The sequence below is a fragment of the Pleurodeles waltl genome, chromosome 11, assembly GCF_031143425.1.
Source record: "Pleurodeles waltl isolate 20211129_DDA chromosome 11, aPleWal1.hap1.20221129, whole genome shotgun sequence".
Lineage (NCBI taxonomy): Eukaryota > Metazoa > Chordata > Amphibia > Caudata > Salamandridae > Pleurodeles > Pleurodeles waltl.
The window spans coordinates 163,644,952-163,660,641 of NC_090450.1; the positions used below are offsets into that span (position 1 = coordinate 163,644,952).

Below are 15,690 nucleotides of genomic sequence, written 5' to 3' on the forward strand. Positions count from 1 at the left end.
TGCATCTGTGTATTGAACAACTGCATACATTGTCACTTTTGGAGACTTCTATGCTGTGTTTGCTTTTGCTTTGCGTGTATATTGTCCCATAAGATTACATACAAATAAAAGATAGTGAATCACATTATTTTCTTGCTCTTTTTAAATGCTGTTAGTATCCTATGCTAAAGAACAATTGCAAACTTCAGAAGAAATGTTTCATTTTATAGCACATTTGGTAAGGAACAGAGTTAATTACCATTGGCAAATCAACTGGCCTAGTTTGAATGCGCATAGGTAGGCAAAATGAGCATGTATGGGTGTGATTCGTTTAGGAGCACATTAAAGCTAGACATATTGTTTTTGAAAAAGCTTAATATAGCACAACACCCTAATGCTGAGGTCCATTCCGATTGTTAAAGGCCTTGAGTACGAGTTATAGCCCCGAGCCACAGGTAAGGGCCTATAACGATAGAGAGGACCTTTAACATCAGGTTTAGCCAGAGGGAAGAAGAGCTGCAAGGATATTAGAGCAATCACCCACTGAGGACAGAATGTTCTAAATTTAAAACAAAAAAAAGGAAAGGTAGAAATTGAAACATTGGAGCTAATGGCCAATGCAAGGTATTACTGCCCACGAGCCACTCAATTTACTTCAATGGATCTCTCAACATTCTTATATCATTTGAAAACTTTAAGAAGAAAATGTGAAGTTTTTTACAGTGTTGTGCATTGGTAAACCTTTTGCATTCTTCTTCCTTTTCACCCACCAAGATTTGTTAGTAATGCTGAACTTACAAAATGGCATTATGCAACAAGATTAGTTTAGCTTGACAGTGAGATGACTAAAAATAAAAAGGTCGAAATGGAGTACCCTGTAAATTGACTTACACCAGCACACTGATAGGCTATAATATACGTGATTGACATATTTGTATGAACTCGGCTGACTATTTTTGAGAGTTAATAAATTTGCACAATCACTTATTGCACTAGTTTTTTTTGGGGGGGAAGCAATTTATAGTAACAGCTTTAATACTTACTTGCTCATTTTTAAATTGTTAATTGTATGCATTATTTGCATATTTGCTCGTCTGGATCGGACTGCGCTCTTGCCAGTTTGATTACAATGCATATCTACCAGACATTTTGAAAATGCAATATCAGTACAAATGTCATGCAGATGGTGCTTAAAAGTATTGTGTAATAGACACTAGGGAAGAGAGGTTGGCACAACATCCAAATTAGAGCAGAAGGAGTGAGTGGGAGCAAAGGTTGAAAAACATGAGGGGTTTTATATATACTCTAAAAGCAACCAAATTAGATTCCACCTAAGGGAAACAATCACCTTAAAATATCACTTAATTATCATCTCTCTATTCACAGTATCACTACCCCATCAGTAGATGTAAAATTGTCTACACCCCAATTTCCCTAATTCTTTCAAGCCAAATTCCAGTCCAGGCCTTATCAGCCTCCAAAACGCAGCAAAAATATCAAAGAAATGCATAGACATTATGGACTACAACTACCATATAAAAGGAGTCACAAGACATTGTTTGGTTACAAATCACTTATCACTTTTAACGGCTTACCCTTTACCGGGATAAATAATAATTCACAATTTAAAAAATGGAAACTAAGGCTAAGGAGCACTTGCTTTATACGTGGAGAGGGATAGTCTGCATGAAAGTTCCTAAATGGTCATTTTTATCATTTGGTTTCTTCTCAACAGCAGTCTTTTATAAACCGTCAGGCTATAATACATGATTTCTGTTACTTATCTTGTGTCACACCTTCAATCAATTGCTCAGAAAATTGTCCTTTTAGGAAAGCTGAAAAGGCAGCCAACCTTAGAAGTTGTTGAAACAATAAGCACTTTGGTTTTCACCCAAGCATGTATTGGTCCCATTCAAGCTGGAGGTCGTCCGGTGTTCACACACACCAGTGATACTGATTGCTTGATGCCCCACCCTCAGTATGGTCTGAAAACTCTTTGATTAACCTTCTCCCAGTCGTCTGCCTCTACAACCATCTTCTTAGTCTCAAGCCTGAAAAGTATTCAGTGCCACTCAAACAACTAAATAATTTAGGAAAGGGCAAGTTGACCACGACATAGAAAGCAATATATCCTCCTAACATGTGAAATGCCTTCCACCGCAAAATTTCAACCACATGCAGTGACTTGGTACCTTGGTGGCTTAGATGACCTCGCCAAGGTTGGACTCTACTAACAAACGGTATAATGAAATATTAGCTGAAAAAATATTTGCACAAATGTGGAATATGAATAGTATTCTTCATTGTCAGAAACTAACATGGTCAAAAGTAGGAGGCAAAACAGAGAAGCCACAATGCAATAAAATAGGGCACAAAGGCATACATCTCCAAAAGCACGGTTAATGCCCCACAATAGAAACAAAACATGTTTTCAGCATCTTCTAAGAACTGCCCTATCTGGATGTGTTGATAAATATCTTCTGCACATCTCAGCAAATGTTTGAAGACCCCCTGAAATATTCTAAAACCAAAGCCCAAACACACAAGATTCATTTGGAAGTAAGCAAAAATACTTGCACTCTATGTCACCCCATCTCACTTACATCTATCAATACTAGGAACCGTCAACCCTTTGACAGTAGAGGAAGTTTCAAGGGTTGCACTGAAACACACAATAATCTTACAACTCTTGAAGGCACGAACAAAAGATCCTGAGCTTCTGTCTGTATCAGTTACATTCCAATTTCACTTATGTAAAATTCTGGAAAAGGAAGTACCCAGAAACTGCAGAACCACTATTAACAAAATGATGTACTGCATGACTTTCATTCAGGTTTCCGAGGACACAAAAGGCTTTGTCCCACATCGACTCCCTGCAAATGGCCTACATAGGCACTTCTTTGGTAATCTCACAGCAAGAGTGATACCTAGGAGTCATTTCTGTGTCAAAGCTTGCCTTTGACTCACAAAATAAATGTTGTTGTCAAGGGTTTCGCCTCCTGACATGCCATCAAACAGGACGCGCAGAAAAATGGTGATACAACCCCTGGTCTAGTGTGATGTAACCTACGTTGGCTGCCCAAATAACTCATTGCCAGTGTGAAAACATCACTGACACCCCTCTGTAAATGTATGAATTTCCACAGCACTGAAGGCTCTTCAATGGATTCATGCAGAATGTAATATCAAATTCGAAATTCTCTTGAATATGCGCAAACCTTGAGGGGGGAAAAGTCAGGCTTATATACAAAACCTGGTTATACACTCCATCCTAAGAAGGAACTTAACACCATATTAAAACTATCCTATTAACATGGATCCCTTACAAGACCCAAACACTGGCAGATCCACGAGGAAGTATGGCATAAAAATATGGGACTGCATTAGTCTACATCTTTGCACGTTTTCAAATTATCTACAGTCCAAACATCTCGTGAAAACTATTCATCAGAGTTTTCTGCTTGGCATCTCTCTAAGCAAGAAGAGTGATGGAAGAATGGCAGTTCTTAGACCAGTACCTGAAATCAGCTGGACCCTACCTTCCATATTACCTTTCATTCAATTTAATCTGTGCATTTGTCCTGTTCCTTAGTGCTCTGATGTGACCACAACCACGTTTAGTGGCATTCAACTCTCCTGAATGCATACACTGCATAAATAAATTATTGACCAGACCTCGACCCCACTGAGGAGTCTCTGCATCTAGCTGTGTGCCTCACCAAGAGAAAATTAAAAATCAAATGGATCACCTCTGTCATTCAAAGCAACAACATAAACATAATGCAAAGCATTACCAAAATCAAGCTTTCACAATGCAAAAGTTAAAACATGCAAACAATATTTTGTATTCTATTTGTTTGAGAATATGAAACATAATTGTCCTTCATATTAAAATGTTAATATTATTCTTCTATAGAAGTACATTTCCATCATTGCTTCTTAACAATATCCTTGATGTGCCTACTCACGGTCTTAAATGGCCAGAATATTGGTGCATGACCCAGGGAGAGAAAAAACCTTACCACATCTTCGATTTGTACAAATGTCTGCATCATTAGTCTAACCCCTCCCATCTCCTAAATCTTCCCATGTGTAACTCACTCACTTCTGCTCAGTTTTGCTCTAAACTAATACCCAATAACCTATGAGAATAAAATATTTATTTCTTCATGTATTTCCATATGCTAAGACACCCTTACAATAGATAATATAAAGCCCATTGGGAGGATGTTAATAGCTCGGCACAGTGGCCTACTACCTCGGGACAGAGGCCTGCTATCTCCGGCTCACCAACATACCTTACAGCCAGTGATTGTCCCAGAGACATGCACATGCCTAGCTCCTCCATACTAATTGATTTATGCTCTAGAGTAGTGGTGCTTTTACATGGAAACTACTGGAACGTCAGCTTCCAATAAATATGCTCTGCCTCACACAAGACGTTTCTATATTTCTTGCTGCTCTTGTGTTTTGAGAGAAAGGTACTGTGTAAATATTTGTGGAGGATTTCTCGCTCATGTTCACTAATAAGGCACTTAACTTCGTATTGTACAGTACTCTGATGTATGGCTTCTTTAAAAGAACATTTACAACAAAAGTGATGCTGCATACAAATGAGTAAGAACTAAAAGTTTGAGGTGACTTGGAGAGATGTTTGCCGAAAATATATCTTTGAATGTGGCAGTGAAGGGCTAAAAAGTGTAGTTAGTATTAAAGGTCATGTAGGCAAGTGTACAAGCACTTAATGATGTCATTGTTATAAAAGATGAAACAGAGTCTCACTCTGGCAGTAATATCTACGTAAAGTACTAAAGTTGCATAAATGAAAGATATTTGCCCGGAACTTTAAATCTCTTTTTTGGATGCGCCTGCACACACATGTGCGCACACACACAGACACAGACACACAGACAAACACACATATACACACATACATAATTGCTTGCTTTTTTGGAAGATGCAGCGGTATAAAACTGAACATTTCGCACAGACCATTAACTATGTCACAGGCCCAAGTGACACAATGAAAATATTTAACAAGTCCCTGTGAAATATGGTTTCATCATCATGATAGTCTAATATCATTCTACACGGCTTTACAATAGTCTATTTTTCAATCAGCATTTATATTCATATTGGTGTGTACTGTTAACTGCACCTTCCAAAGAACATCTTCAACAAGCTCATTTGTTTACAGAGAAAATATTTGTTAACAAAGAATTAAAAGGTTTTTCATTTCTAAACTTGTAAATTTGTAACTACATAAACATTGTTCTGGTCTTTTTCTACAAACAATACATAATTCAATATTTCACTTAATGTTTTCAATAAACCTTTGTCTGCTTGAAAACAAGATTCTTTTCAACCTATGAACCTATATCAATGTGTTGTGTGTGTATATATATATATATATATATATATATATATATATATACATATATAGATTTATAGATAGGTAGATAGATCTCCCTTTAATGAAAATCATAGTATTTATCATCTCTATCCCAACACAACAATCACCTGACTATTTTACACAAAGTACACATTTTGATGACCAACATATCAATAATTTAAGTACATGTAGATATGTATATGCTTAATATACTTAGCTCCACATTTTAATATACCTTAATAACATATATATTTTTTAAAGTATGCAGATGTGGAGTTAAAAATAGTATATCTATATTTACTGATATATACTTACCTCCATGATATTTGGGTTGTTGATATTTTGAGAACTAATTTGGTAATGTTTTAAATATAACATGTAAGCTGAGTAATATATATACACAAACATACACACACACACACACAATCATATACATGGGAGACAGAATTACACTGAGGTATGACCTAATGCACTCAAAAATGCACATAAAATATTAGAAAATTAAGACGCTTGGTGTTGCTTGCCTTTAGAGAAGAATCAAATGATTCTTGAAAAGATTTAAATACTTTTTTTCTCAATATCTGCAAAACACATTTGATTAAATTTTAAGAATAAGAATTAACCTACAAAGCAAAAGTAAACTCATATTGCAATAAAACTGTACTTATCTTGTACAACAAAACACAAAGTTATTTTTTGTTTCCTCAGTTTAAAAAGTTACCTTTAACAGTATTTGTCAACGACAAAGAAGGAACTTTAGGAAATATCTGTGCTATGATTTGAAAAATCTAATGTCTCATTTATTACAATCTTTTGTACGTTTAGTGTTCTACATAATTGAATTGTTTTTCCATGTGACAAATCACTTCAACATGATCATTTTTTTTTATGTCATAGCTCCTCTTCATGCTTTCATCCACACAATCAACTGCAGAAAAAGACCTACTCTATCCCCAGTCAACACTCAACCAGGAAGCCCACCACATTATTCAGAATCCGTTGATTTTCCTTGTAACCCTGTTTGATTCACACAAGCTTCTTCTAAAATTAAAGTAATATTTACTCACTTTCAGAGAATCAAAGCAGGCAATTACTCGTCCATTTTCAACTTGGCAGCTTTTCGATGGGTGTGCAAATTTACATTCTGAGTCTGGTCTTGAGCAAGTTCCTCTTTGGAACTCCCTACACACTTCAAGTGTCAGCCACTTTGTGTCCCGCATTTGTGCGACACTAACAGCCATGTTTAGTTTTGTAGGTGGTTCAAGGTTTATTAAACTGGAAAGAAAGGAAACTTTTGTACTGTTATCGAGGAAAATGTCAGATCAAACTAACTTTTGCCTTTTTCCTACTTCAATAGTGCATGCAGAAGTAGTCCATGAATATCCTTAGACACACCACCCGTAGGAAACTTCAAGGGGTGGAAGTGTTACCTCAAAAGGATTGTGTACAAAATCGTGTAAGGGGGATTTCAAGAAGAACGTTAAAAAATATGGTCTGGCACTCGCTGTCCACTCGCTGTAACCTAGTACCGATGCCAACTCGGAGCCCAGAACGCAAGCATGAAAACGTGGCAGACCCTTTCCTGGCCCAGAATTTCCAAAGTGCTTTCAGTGAAACGGTCTGAAAAGTAACCTTTATGCAGCTGACCTGGCAACTGAATTTTGTGATGCAACTGGCAGTGATTAGTTTGGCAAAGACAGACACAGCAAAGTAGAGCAACAATCGAGTGGGCTTTTTTTTGCGTGATGGCTTTCTGGCAAAGGGTATCTTAAGTTTTCAACAAACTTCCCTTTTGCAATATAAAGCAGCAAAAGGGAACTCTCAAGTTTTTTCCTTGATTTAAGGTAGAAATTGGGGTTGTCTGGAAAGGAGGTGCAGCATGGATGTGCAGTCGTCGCAGTCTAGCTGACAGCAAGCAAGGCAAAAGCAGAGACGGCTCTAGAAGCGGTTCCAAGCAGCAGAGACGTCAGGAAAGGCACTTCTTAGTACCAACCTGTAGAAAAAAACAGATACGTAAAATTTTACCAAGCAGCATTTCACTAATTTTCCACATTATTAAAAGCTCAGCAAGTGATCCGATACTACAGTGGAGAAATTAAGCTTGCTTTTTCTTGCAGACATAATACTTACAGTGCAGCATTTTGCAGCCAGCCATGGTAGTTTCAAACATGAAAAAAAAGCCTGTTTCCCCTTGTGAAGCAATGCATGTCAGAAAGATAACCAATCACAGATAGTGTTGCAGCAATATTCTGGGCATAAAGCCAGTAGTGTGGGCTGTCTCAAAAAGGTCGCTCCTATCAGACGTTCATTACTATGCTATAAGCAGAGAAAATGCCCATCAGAAGTGACTTATTCCCCTGCAAAAGGACGAGCATGTGGGTTTTGAAATTACCCGACATGCAGTCAGTGGATTAAACCATGTTAGTTTTTCTAATAGTCCCCAGGAGAAACACAAGCTTTGCAGAATCACCAGAGAGAAAGCAAGCCTCTAAACTACAGATCGCTTTCAAGCTGCCTTGGCTGCTGCTTAGCTTGCCCTGCCTTTGGCACGAACGACGCCCAGTCTGCTGCTGCTCTCACATGAACGTAAAAGGAAAAGGGGGTGTTTGCAAATGGTACATTCTTCTGACCTATCCCAATTCACTTCCTTATTAACTATGAGTAGTTCAGATCCTCTAGAGAAAGCGACTATGGCGTGTACAGCTAAACTATTCCATTCAGGCTGCAGACACTTTGTCAATATATCACGAGCAGGCGAGAAATGAACAAAAGCAGCCTTTATTCGGATTTTTTTTCCGTGAAAAGCTAAGGTTGTGCCCAGGAATGTAAGCATCAGTGTTGGAAGGCTATCTGGCGCAAGGCAGCTTAACCCCTGAAGAGATTGATCGTCTCTCGGGGTCATTAAATATTAAGAAGGCAATTTTATTCGAGCAGCACGATGCATTTCTGCGTGTCACCCTTCAGAGAGAAAGTGGTGGCATCAGCTGATGTCTGCCTTCTGCCAGCATCTTCTGTACATGACTAAACCTGCAATATTTAGCTGCTTGCCAGAAACTTCCATCTTCTATTTAACAAAACAAAAACATTTTTCTTGCTTTATTAGCAGGACTTTGCCACAACAAACTCTATGGATATGTGGCTGCTTCTTTTACAACGTGCAGCAGATTTTCAAATATAAAATGACATTTTTCCAGGGCTAGTTTTCATACTCCTTAATAGACGTATCTATTTATTAAAAAATAAAATAAAAAATACGTTTTACGCCTACCCCAAAATTGCTGGTTTGGAGAAATTCTGCATGAGCACTGCCATTACAAATCTGAATTTTCAATTAAAATGCACTTCTAAGAAATCCTTTCAAAACGTCCTATGTATGAACATTTTTAAGTATGTTTATTTTGACTGTCAGCTCAATCTGAAGATTATTTATGATATGGAAAAAAAAAACAGCACTTTCTATTATAAATGTATCTAATTCACCTAAATAGAAAAGTGAACAATCTCACCGACATTGAAGTTTTATTTAAAAAAAACTTCAAAAACGTGTTGTTGCATGATTTAAATCCAGATGGCAAGCAAGTGAGATCTTTAGATCATACCCTGATATAAAGTATTGAGAAGTGAGCAGTAGATGCAGTGCCCTTACTCAATAATTCAAGTGTGATAACCGCACTGCAGGTTTGCTGTTAAAACACAGGACAAAAGCAATTACTCTGCTGACTAATCAGCTATATACTGGAATGTGTTTCAACCTGTCCTGTATGCCAATTACATAAGCCCTGATGTTCCATGCACTTAAGTACTCTTGGTTGATAAAGGACTGATGTTCACTCCAGATTCCCTCTTATCTTACTTGCATTTCTAAGTATAATGTGTAGTCAAAAAATAGAGAAGACATCATGGCCAAATACTTTGACAATCTTTTGCTTTACATATTTCTTTGTGGGGAGTGGCCCAACTCAGCAACCTATTGCCACATTATATTTTTATAAGGGACTGTAATGCCTTAATTTGAACAGAGGCTTGTCAGCACTTCCACCTGCCTGTTCAGTAGACAAAAGCCTATCTCCAAATTAATGGCCAGTTTAGTTGAACATTGCTGGACGGCAAATGTGAACTTGCAGCTTCTTCCTTCCAGCCTAAATAACCATGCTCTTCACCTAAGAGTACACAAAACCATATACCACAGCCAGAGAAATCTGCCATTCAGATACCTTCAACGCGTGCACTCTGTGCTTTGTTGAACTGTTTGAATGTGTTTGTGGTGCTGTTTGCTTGCTTGCGTCTGTGATCAATTTGTGTGAACCATATGAAAAACTGAGAAAACACTACCGCAAACAAAGATATGAATCAACTATTAAGCGTTTATTTCGGTTTAGCCACTATGAATAAGAAAGCTGCTAGTGCCCAGGTGTAATAAAGTGTTTAAATGATAAACTACACAATATTTATGATATATCAAGTTACCAGTATTTATATTTAATAATGCAGAATTTTGATGGTCTGGATAACAATGAAGGTAAAGGCATTTTAGTTGAATGTTGTTAAGGTGGTTTGTTGGCGTAATTGGTTCTGAAGATCTATTTGCCAATGTACTATCTACTAATGCTTTGCATTGGTAGTGGGAAAAAAGCATACATCTGGAACAGTAATGTTTATTTGCATTGCATAAAAGATACGAATGTGTGTATCTTTCTCTAGGTCTTATGACGGTCCATTGTTTGGACAAAAAATCTGCTTTTTGTAGCTGATAATACGGCTTCAAATCCATGGTATGCATGTTTGGAGTGTGGCATGTTTAAGCAAAATTGTTCTGAAACATTTTGCTATGTAAGTTAGTGAGACAAAGTGCTGTTGCAGTGGTAATATTTACCCTACTATTTGACGTTGGTGCAGTGGTTCTTTTTTATGAGCAGATTTGTACAGGGGTTCTGTTTAATGTCTTCTTTTTATGTATAAATGGACCTAAAAATATATGACTTTTAAATGTAATTTTGCGAAAGAATATGGGTGAGGTTGAAAGTGTTGCTCTTAGCCAACTCTATGGGTCTGCTAGTGTGCAAATAGATGACAATATGGCTTTGGTGCTGCCATGTTGTGTGTGTGATGGTGCCAAGAAATGTCTCTAATGTTTTCTGCTTTTGTAGGGCAAAGTATAAATATATCTTAACAGGACTACATATGATACACCGTTGATGGTGAGCGGTGTTAGGAGCTGGGAGAGAGTTGACTATATTGCATGTTAAAGTTAAAGAAGTATGTGAGTTGTGCTGTCTGTTGTGTTATGAAGGGCACTGTGTAGTATGTATTGGTTTTGACAATTACAAAAGCCATTTCCACAGCTAACTATAAGGTGCGTCCCTGCAGTATCGGATGCATGTAAGATGTTCTAGCTGACATGTTCTGTTGGTCAGGTGGTTGTCTTGTGGGAGTTAAGGATTTAGCTAAATAAAAACTCAAGCCCTTTAGTTATGGGTCCACAGTCCTCAAAGCAGTCTGCATGACATAAAACAAGGGAAAAGTAAAATAATACATTACCAACACATTCATGATTTCTAAGATAGGACAATAGTGAGATGCAACAAGATGTGGTTTAGAAGGAAATTGAGATTTGCTCCTTTACATTCAAAGTGTTTGGAAGTTCCCTCCAAGAAACAATATCCAAGAAGCATAGATAGTGACTCATCCTCTTGGACCACATTAACTGGATCGAGCTTAAGAATATATTCATATGTAAGTACATACACTGTCATAGGTGTTATTTTTGTTTTTTAGTTTTACACAACACAAGTTACATCTAGAACACTTGGTAAGTACCCACAAATATCACACATACATTTAATTTCAACTAAAGCATTACAAAAACCTTTGCATGACTTTCCAGCTTTGAACAAAAAGAAAAAGACAACTCTATTGATCATGCTTATTTTCACTATATGTTACACAGTCCCTTGATGACTGGAGTTGATGCCAGCTCCTGTTGATCCCTCGGGCCTCATCCCAGAATGTTGTTTTTCATCCATAGATAGACCCAAGCAACAGGTAAATCAGTCTAGGCCCGCCTCCAATAGGACCAGTCTAGCAGGAATTGCCTAGCCAGGCTCCATCCATATGGGAACACAATGCAATTTAGACGGTATTTGGCCAACGTAAGCCTTGTCAATTATGTACAGCTTGAGTCCTATGTCATGGTGAGCACAGGGTGCATTCCTCTCCATGCACTTCGGGGGTTTACTGAAACTGGTCTAGGGTTGTTTGTGTTCCATCCAGACAGAACCTACTCTCACAGTTCTGGAGATACTGTTCCTACAAGAACAACAGCATAGGGTGCCTATCTGGCTATAGTGGCATAGCTGGTGAAGAACGATTGATTGGAAAATGGCCTGAGAGACTGCCACAAGCCGAGATCAATTAAATCACTCCATCATTTTTTTTTAATTTGCCAAGCCATTTATCCGAGCATTTTCCCAAGAAGCACACAAGTGAGGGCTCCAGTTCCAAATCATTATGGCAGATTTTCTCTTATGAGCTGCTGTTACGTACTTTTTAAAACTGTTAAGGAGGTTCTGCGGATACATTGCATTATTACAAAGTCAGGAAGAGTGACCCAATCATTATGATTGAGTCACACATAGCAAGAACATGTTTTCTATTGCTGATAACGTTTCCCCTGTTTAAAAAACCTACACACAACTTTTCAAATATACAGACATTCGTGTAAAATCCTGTAAAGGTTTTGAAACTGCATGGGATTAAAATAATTACATTTTAATTGTACATTATTATTCAGGGATATGTGAAACACGATACTTGAAGCATCGAGTGAATAAGGGTCTGTTTAGTCACTTATGGTATCAAGTAGACTAAAAATAATTAATCAAACCTTTCCCTGCACATTTAAAACATATCTGTGTAGCAGCTTTTCAGATTTTCCATTGCTTCATATACACTACAATTGAATTCTGAAAATAGGAACAATTTCAAATACAAAGAAAATCATTTGCCATTTTACACTCTTTAGAAAGATAGGGGTCAATTTCCAGACAAATGGCTTGTTTAACCGGACAGTTTGAGCCCAACCGTGTGTAACAACCACCCAAAGAGGTGGTGCTTAGCAGTAGTTTGTTTTGTTTCTTGTTTCGCCTGCCACTTTCTTTAAAATATCCTTTGTTTAGCACCTACATAGATGCATTGCACTGGCATTCACTGTGATTTATATGCATGGAACTGCAACATTATAATGTTTGATCAATATTGAGTGTATAAACAAATATTCTGTATACGTGTTTTATACTGTTTTACTTAACGTTAATTATTATATTACAAAAATATTTTAAAATGAGTTAACCATGCTGCACTATTCATTATTGCATGACTGAATTAATGAAAGAACAGATAACACTAGGCAGTAAAAATCCTGAACTAGTGTTCATCAAAAATTATTTTCTTAGTTTGTAACCTTAAGGAATAGGACTCAATACTGAATGCACCCATTCAAGTGTTGTTCCAACACTTTGTATTGTATTTTAGATTTCACTATATACATGCATAGCTGTGTACATATGTGCAGTGGATAATCAAACGTGTGCCTTCTTTGGTTGTTACATGCTAAAGGCATCTTTGACATGCAGCTCTTGCAACTACATGACTGTAAGTTTACTTGCAGCCACTTTTCAAATTTAAACTAAAGGGAAACATTGCTTTTTAAAATAAAAAGTATATAATCAGTGTTTTAAAACTACAGAATCTCCTTTCTAAAAGTGGTTATTCAAGCACAATGATACAACTGGCTAATAAAAACAATGTGTCAGATTTGTTAAATCACGATTGAAAGTCATAGATTCCATGGAATAAACACAGTATTTGGAGTCTGAAAATATTGTAAATGTATATGACTTGTATATAACGACATGAACATTGTTTGGGCCTAAACTAAGTATCGAACTTACAGTAGCACCGGCAAGAATCATTTTCATGTTCATATTACGCCTCTTCCTCAGTAAACAGAAGGATTATTAATATTTTGTGCCCAGAAGCACAGGTTTCGGTCCTCACACATAATTAAACAACATTACATTTTCGTTTTAATTCTCTAGTCTTCAAAGACAAGTGTTGTGCATACAAGGTAGATAGATAAGATTCCCTTTTTTAGATAATAACTATACAGAACTAAAAATGGAAGTTTAATATTCCTCAACTAATGGTTCTTCTCTCGTAGAAGTAAAGGTCCTGTTTCTTTACATGCTATTTGCTGAGAATTTCAAACTTCACTCGTTAGTGTTGAGACCTTAAACCTATGTCTCATGACCTGAGTTAGGTTTATGGCCAGAGTCTTGTCACTGTAAATATTTATTAAGCCCTAGCAAACTATGGCGCTCTCAATTTTATCACAACATTGGATTTTTCCCATTCGTGGTTGGTTGGAAACCAATGTCCATACTTTGGAAAGAGATCTATTCAGTGGAATTGAGTTCATGTTCAGAGACATTGATCGTAGATATATGATTTCTGCTGCTCTCCCTCATTAGTTTCTCACTTTTGATATTGTCCCATATTATCCTATGTATATTCCCATCAGTGCAAGTAAGACAAAGGACACTTTCAGCAATTCCAGTATTAATTCTACAACTCAAAAGGCAGTGATACCTGCCTGCAACCTAAAGGTATTACTGTACATATTACATATGTGAAATTGAGACTACACATTTGGACTTCTGTGCAGTGATCATAACATTAAACCTAAATTATATTGGCTAAACGTCTGTGCCATAAAATTAAAGGCCTGAAATAGAGGCTGGTACGCAGCCCACCATCCATCAGGGTGCCAGAGTTCATTACCCCGACCACCATGGCCACCACACACCTGCAGTGATCTCTATGCCTTCAAAAGGGATATATATATATGTATATATTGCTGTTGATGTTCTGCTTATGACCTCATATATTACATCATTCATGGCACAATAAATGGCATAATTGATGACATTAATAGTGTCATCTCAATGACTTGACAGATGATATCACTGATGACTTCATCTAATGATTGTGACAGTGTGCTATAGAATGTAGGCTTTGTGGACTGGAAGTAATTCAACAAGCTATAGTTTTATCCAATTTTCTATGATCAGTTAAATGATAATGGGCATAATGTTTTGCAACATGCATGACACATGGCAAGCATATCTCTGAACTTACCTACAACTGATGGATGTTACCATGTGTTTACTGGTATTCACCACCATAGAAAATAAAATGCCTCGATACACTTTAATAGGGTTATCTTTTTTCTAAGCCTTTACAGCCTACACATTTGTGTTTGTTCTCAATTAATCTTACTGGGATCTCATTCCTAAATATCTCTCTTGATCCCCAATTTACAGTCAAGAGGATTACAGATACACATCGTGCATCGATAAGGCACCGTTAGTCAGGCTTTATAGACAATCCTCCATCATTTGATAAAATACACTAGATACAGTACCTTGAAGAGCACAGTCATTTTTACAGCACATTGTGAGATACACAATCTACAAGTGAGTCAGCCCTTCATTGTGCCTTATTTAACAAAATGCAATGCCTCAAAATCATCGGTCAACTTTTGCAAATAAAGTTTGAACTCTGTTTATAGCAGTGTTTGACATATATATTTTACATGGGCATGTGACCAAACATCCATGGTTAAATAATCATTTGTGAACAGAAGCATTTCACATTTCCCACAGATTTTTTGAGAAAGCTTTTGTGTTCAGTCCACAAACCACTTTAAAACGTGGCTCTGCAATCCACATCATATATGCTCATTGTTTACCTTTTTTATGATGGAATATTGCACCCATAACATTAGTGGCAGGCAAACAGAGCACCATATAATGTTCGGGGGCAGGGGATGGGGTCCTTGTCTGCTTTTTGGATAAGAATGGTCTGGGGGATGGGGTTCCCAGGTCATGAGAGTGCCAGTGGAGGTGGCTCCATGCTCCCCACTTCCTGCCTCATTTTAATTACATCAGTCCTGCCCTGGCCCATCCTGGGGGTAACAAGTGTAATGGCAGCGGAGCCCCTCCATGATTCTTCGCTGAGCAAGGTCAAAGGTTGACAAACTTTAAAATGCCATAGCTCATGACCTGTTGTGATGATTTTGCAGCAATCCTTCTCATCTCTCAAGTGGTGCAAGTGGTGGACATATGACTCTCCTTTAATCTTTGTTTTTCCAGTAAATTTCAAATGTTTTTTGTAGCACAAATTAAAATCTTACGGCTTTGCTTGCATATAACTCTCCTTTAACCTTTGTTTTTTTCAGGGAATAGATCCCCAACAAGCAA

The 15,690-nt window shown here is 37.3% G+C and overlaps 1 protein-coding gene across 11 annotated transcripts in view; it reads right to left on the minus strand.

Annotated features, from left to right (window-relative positions):
- Nucleotides 1–15,690, minus strand: part of MBNL1 (muscleblind like splicing regulator 1) — a 340,513-nt gene that overhangs the window by 292,787 nt on the left and 32,036 nt on the right. For 5 of the 11 annotated variants that reach the window (XM_069213332.1, XM_069213330.1, XM_069213325.1 and 2 more), the window contains exon 1: nt 6,439–6,753. The exons of 2 other annotated variants lie outside the window; for them this stretch is intronic. In XM_069213332.1, the coding sequence (XP_069069433.1) occupies nt 6,439–6,612 (174 nt within the window). In that variant the 5' untranslated portion in view covers nt 6,613–6,753. Of the gene's footprint in view, nt 1–6,438; nt 7,365–15,690 lie in introns of those variants that run through there. 4 more of the 11 variants (XM_069213324.1, XM_069213326.1, XM_069213331.1 and 1 more) reach the window with 1 other exon arrangement.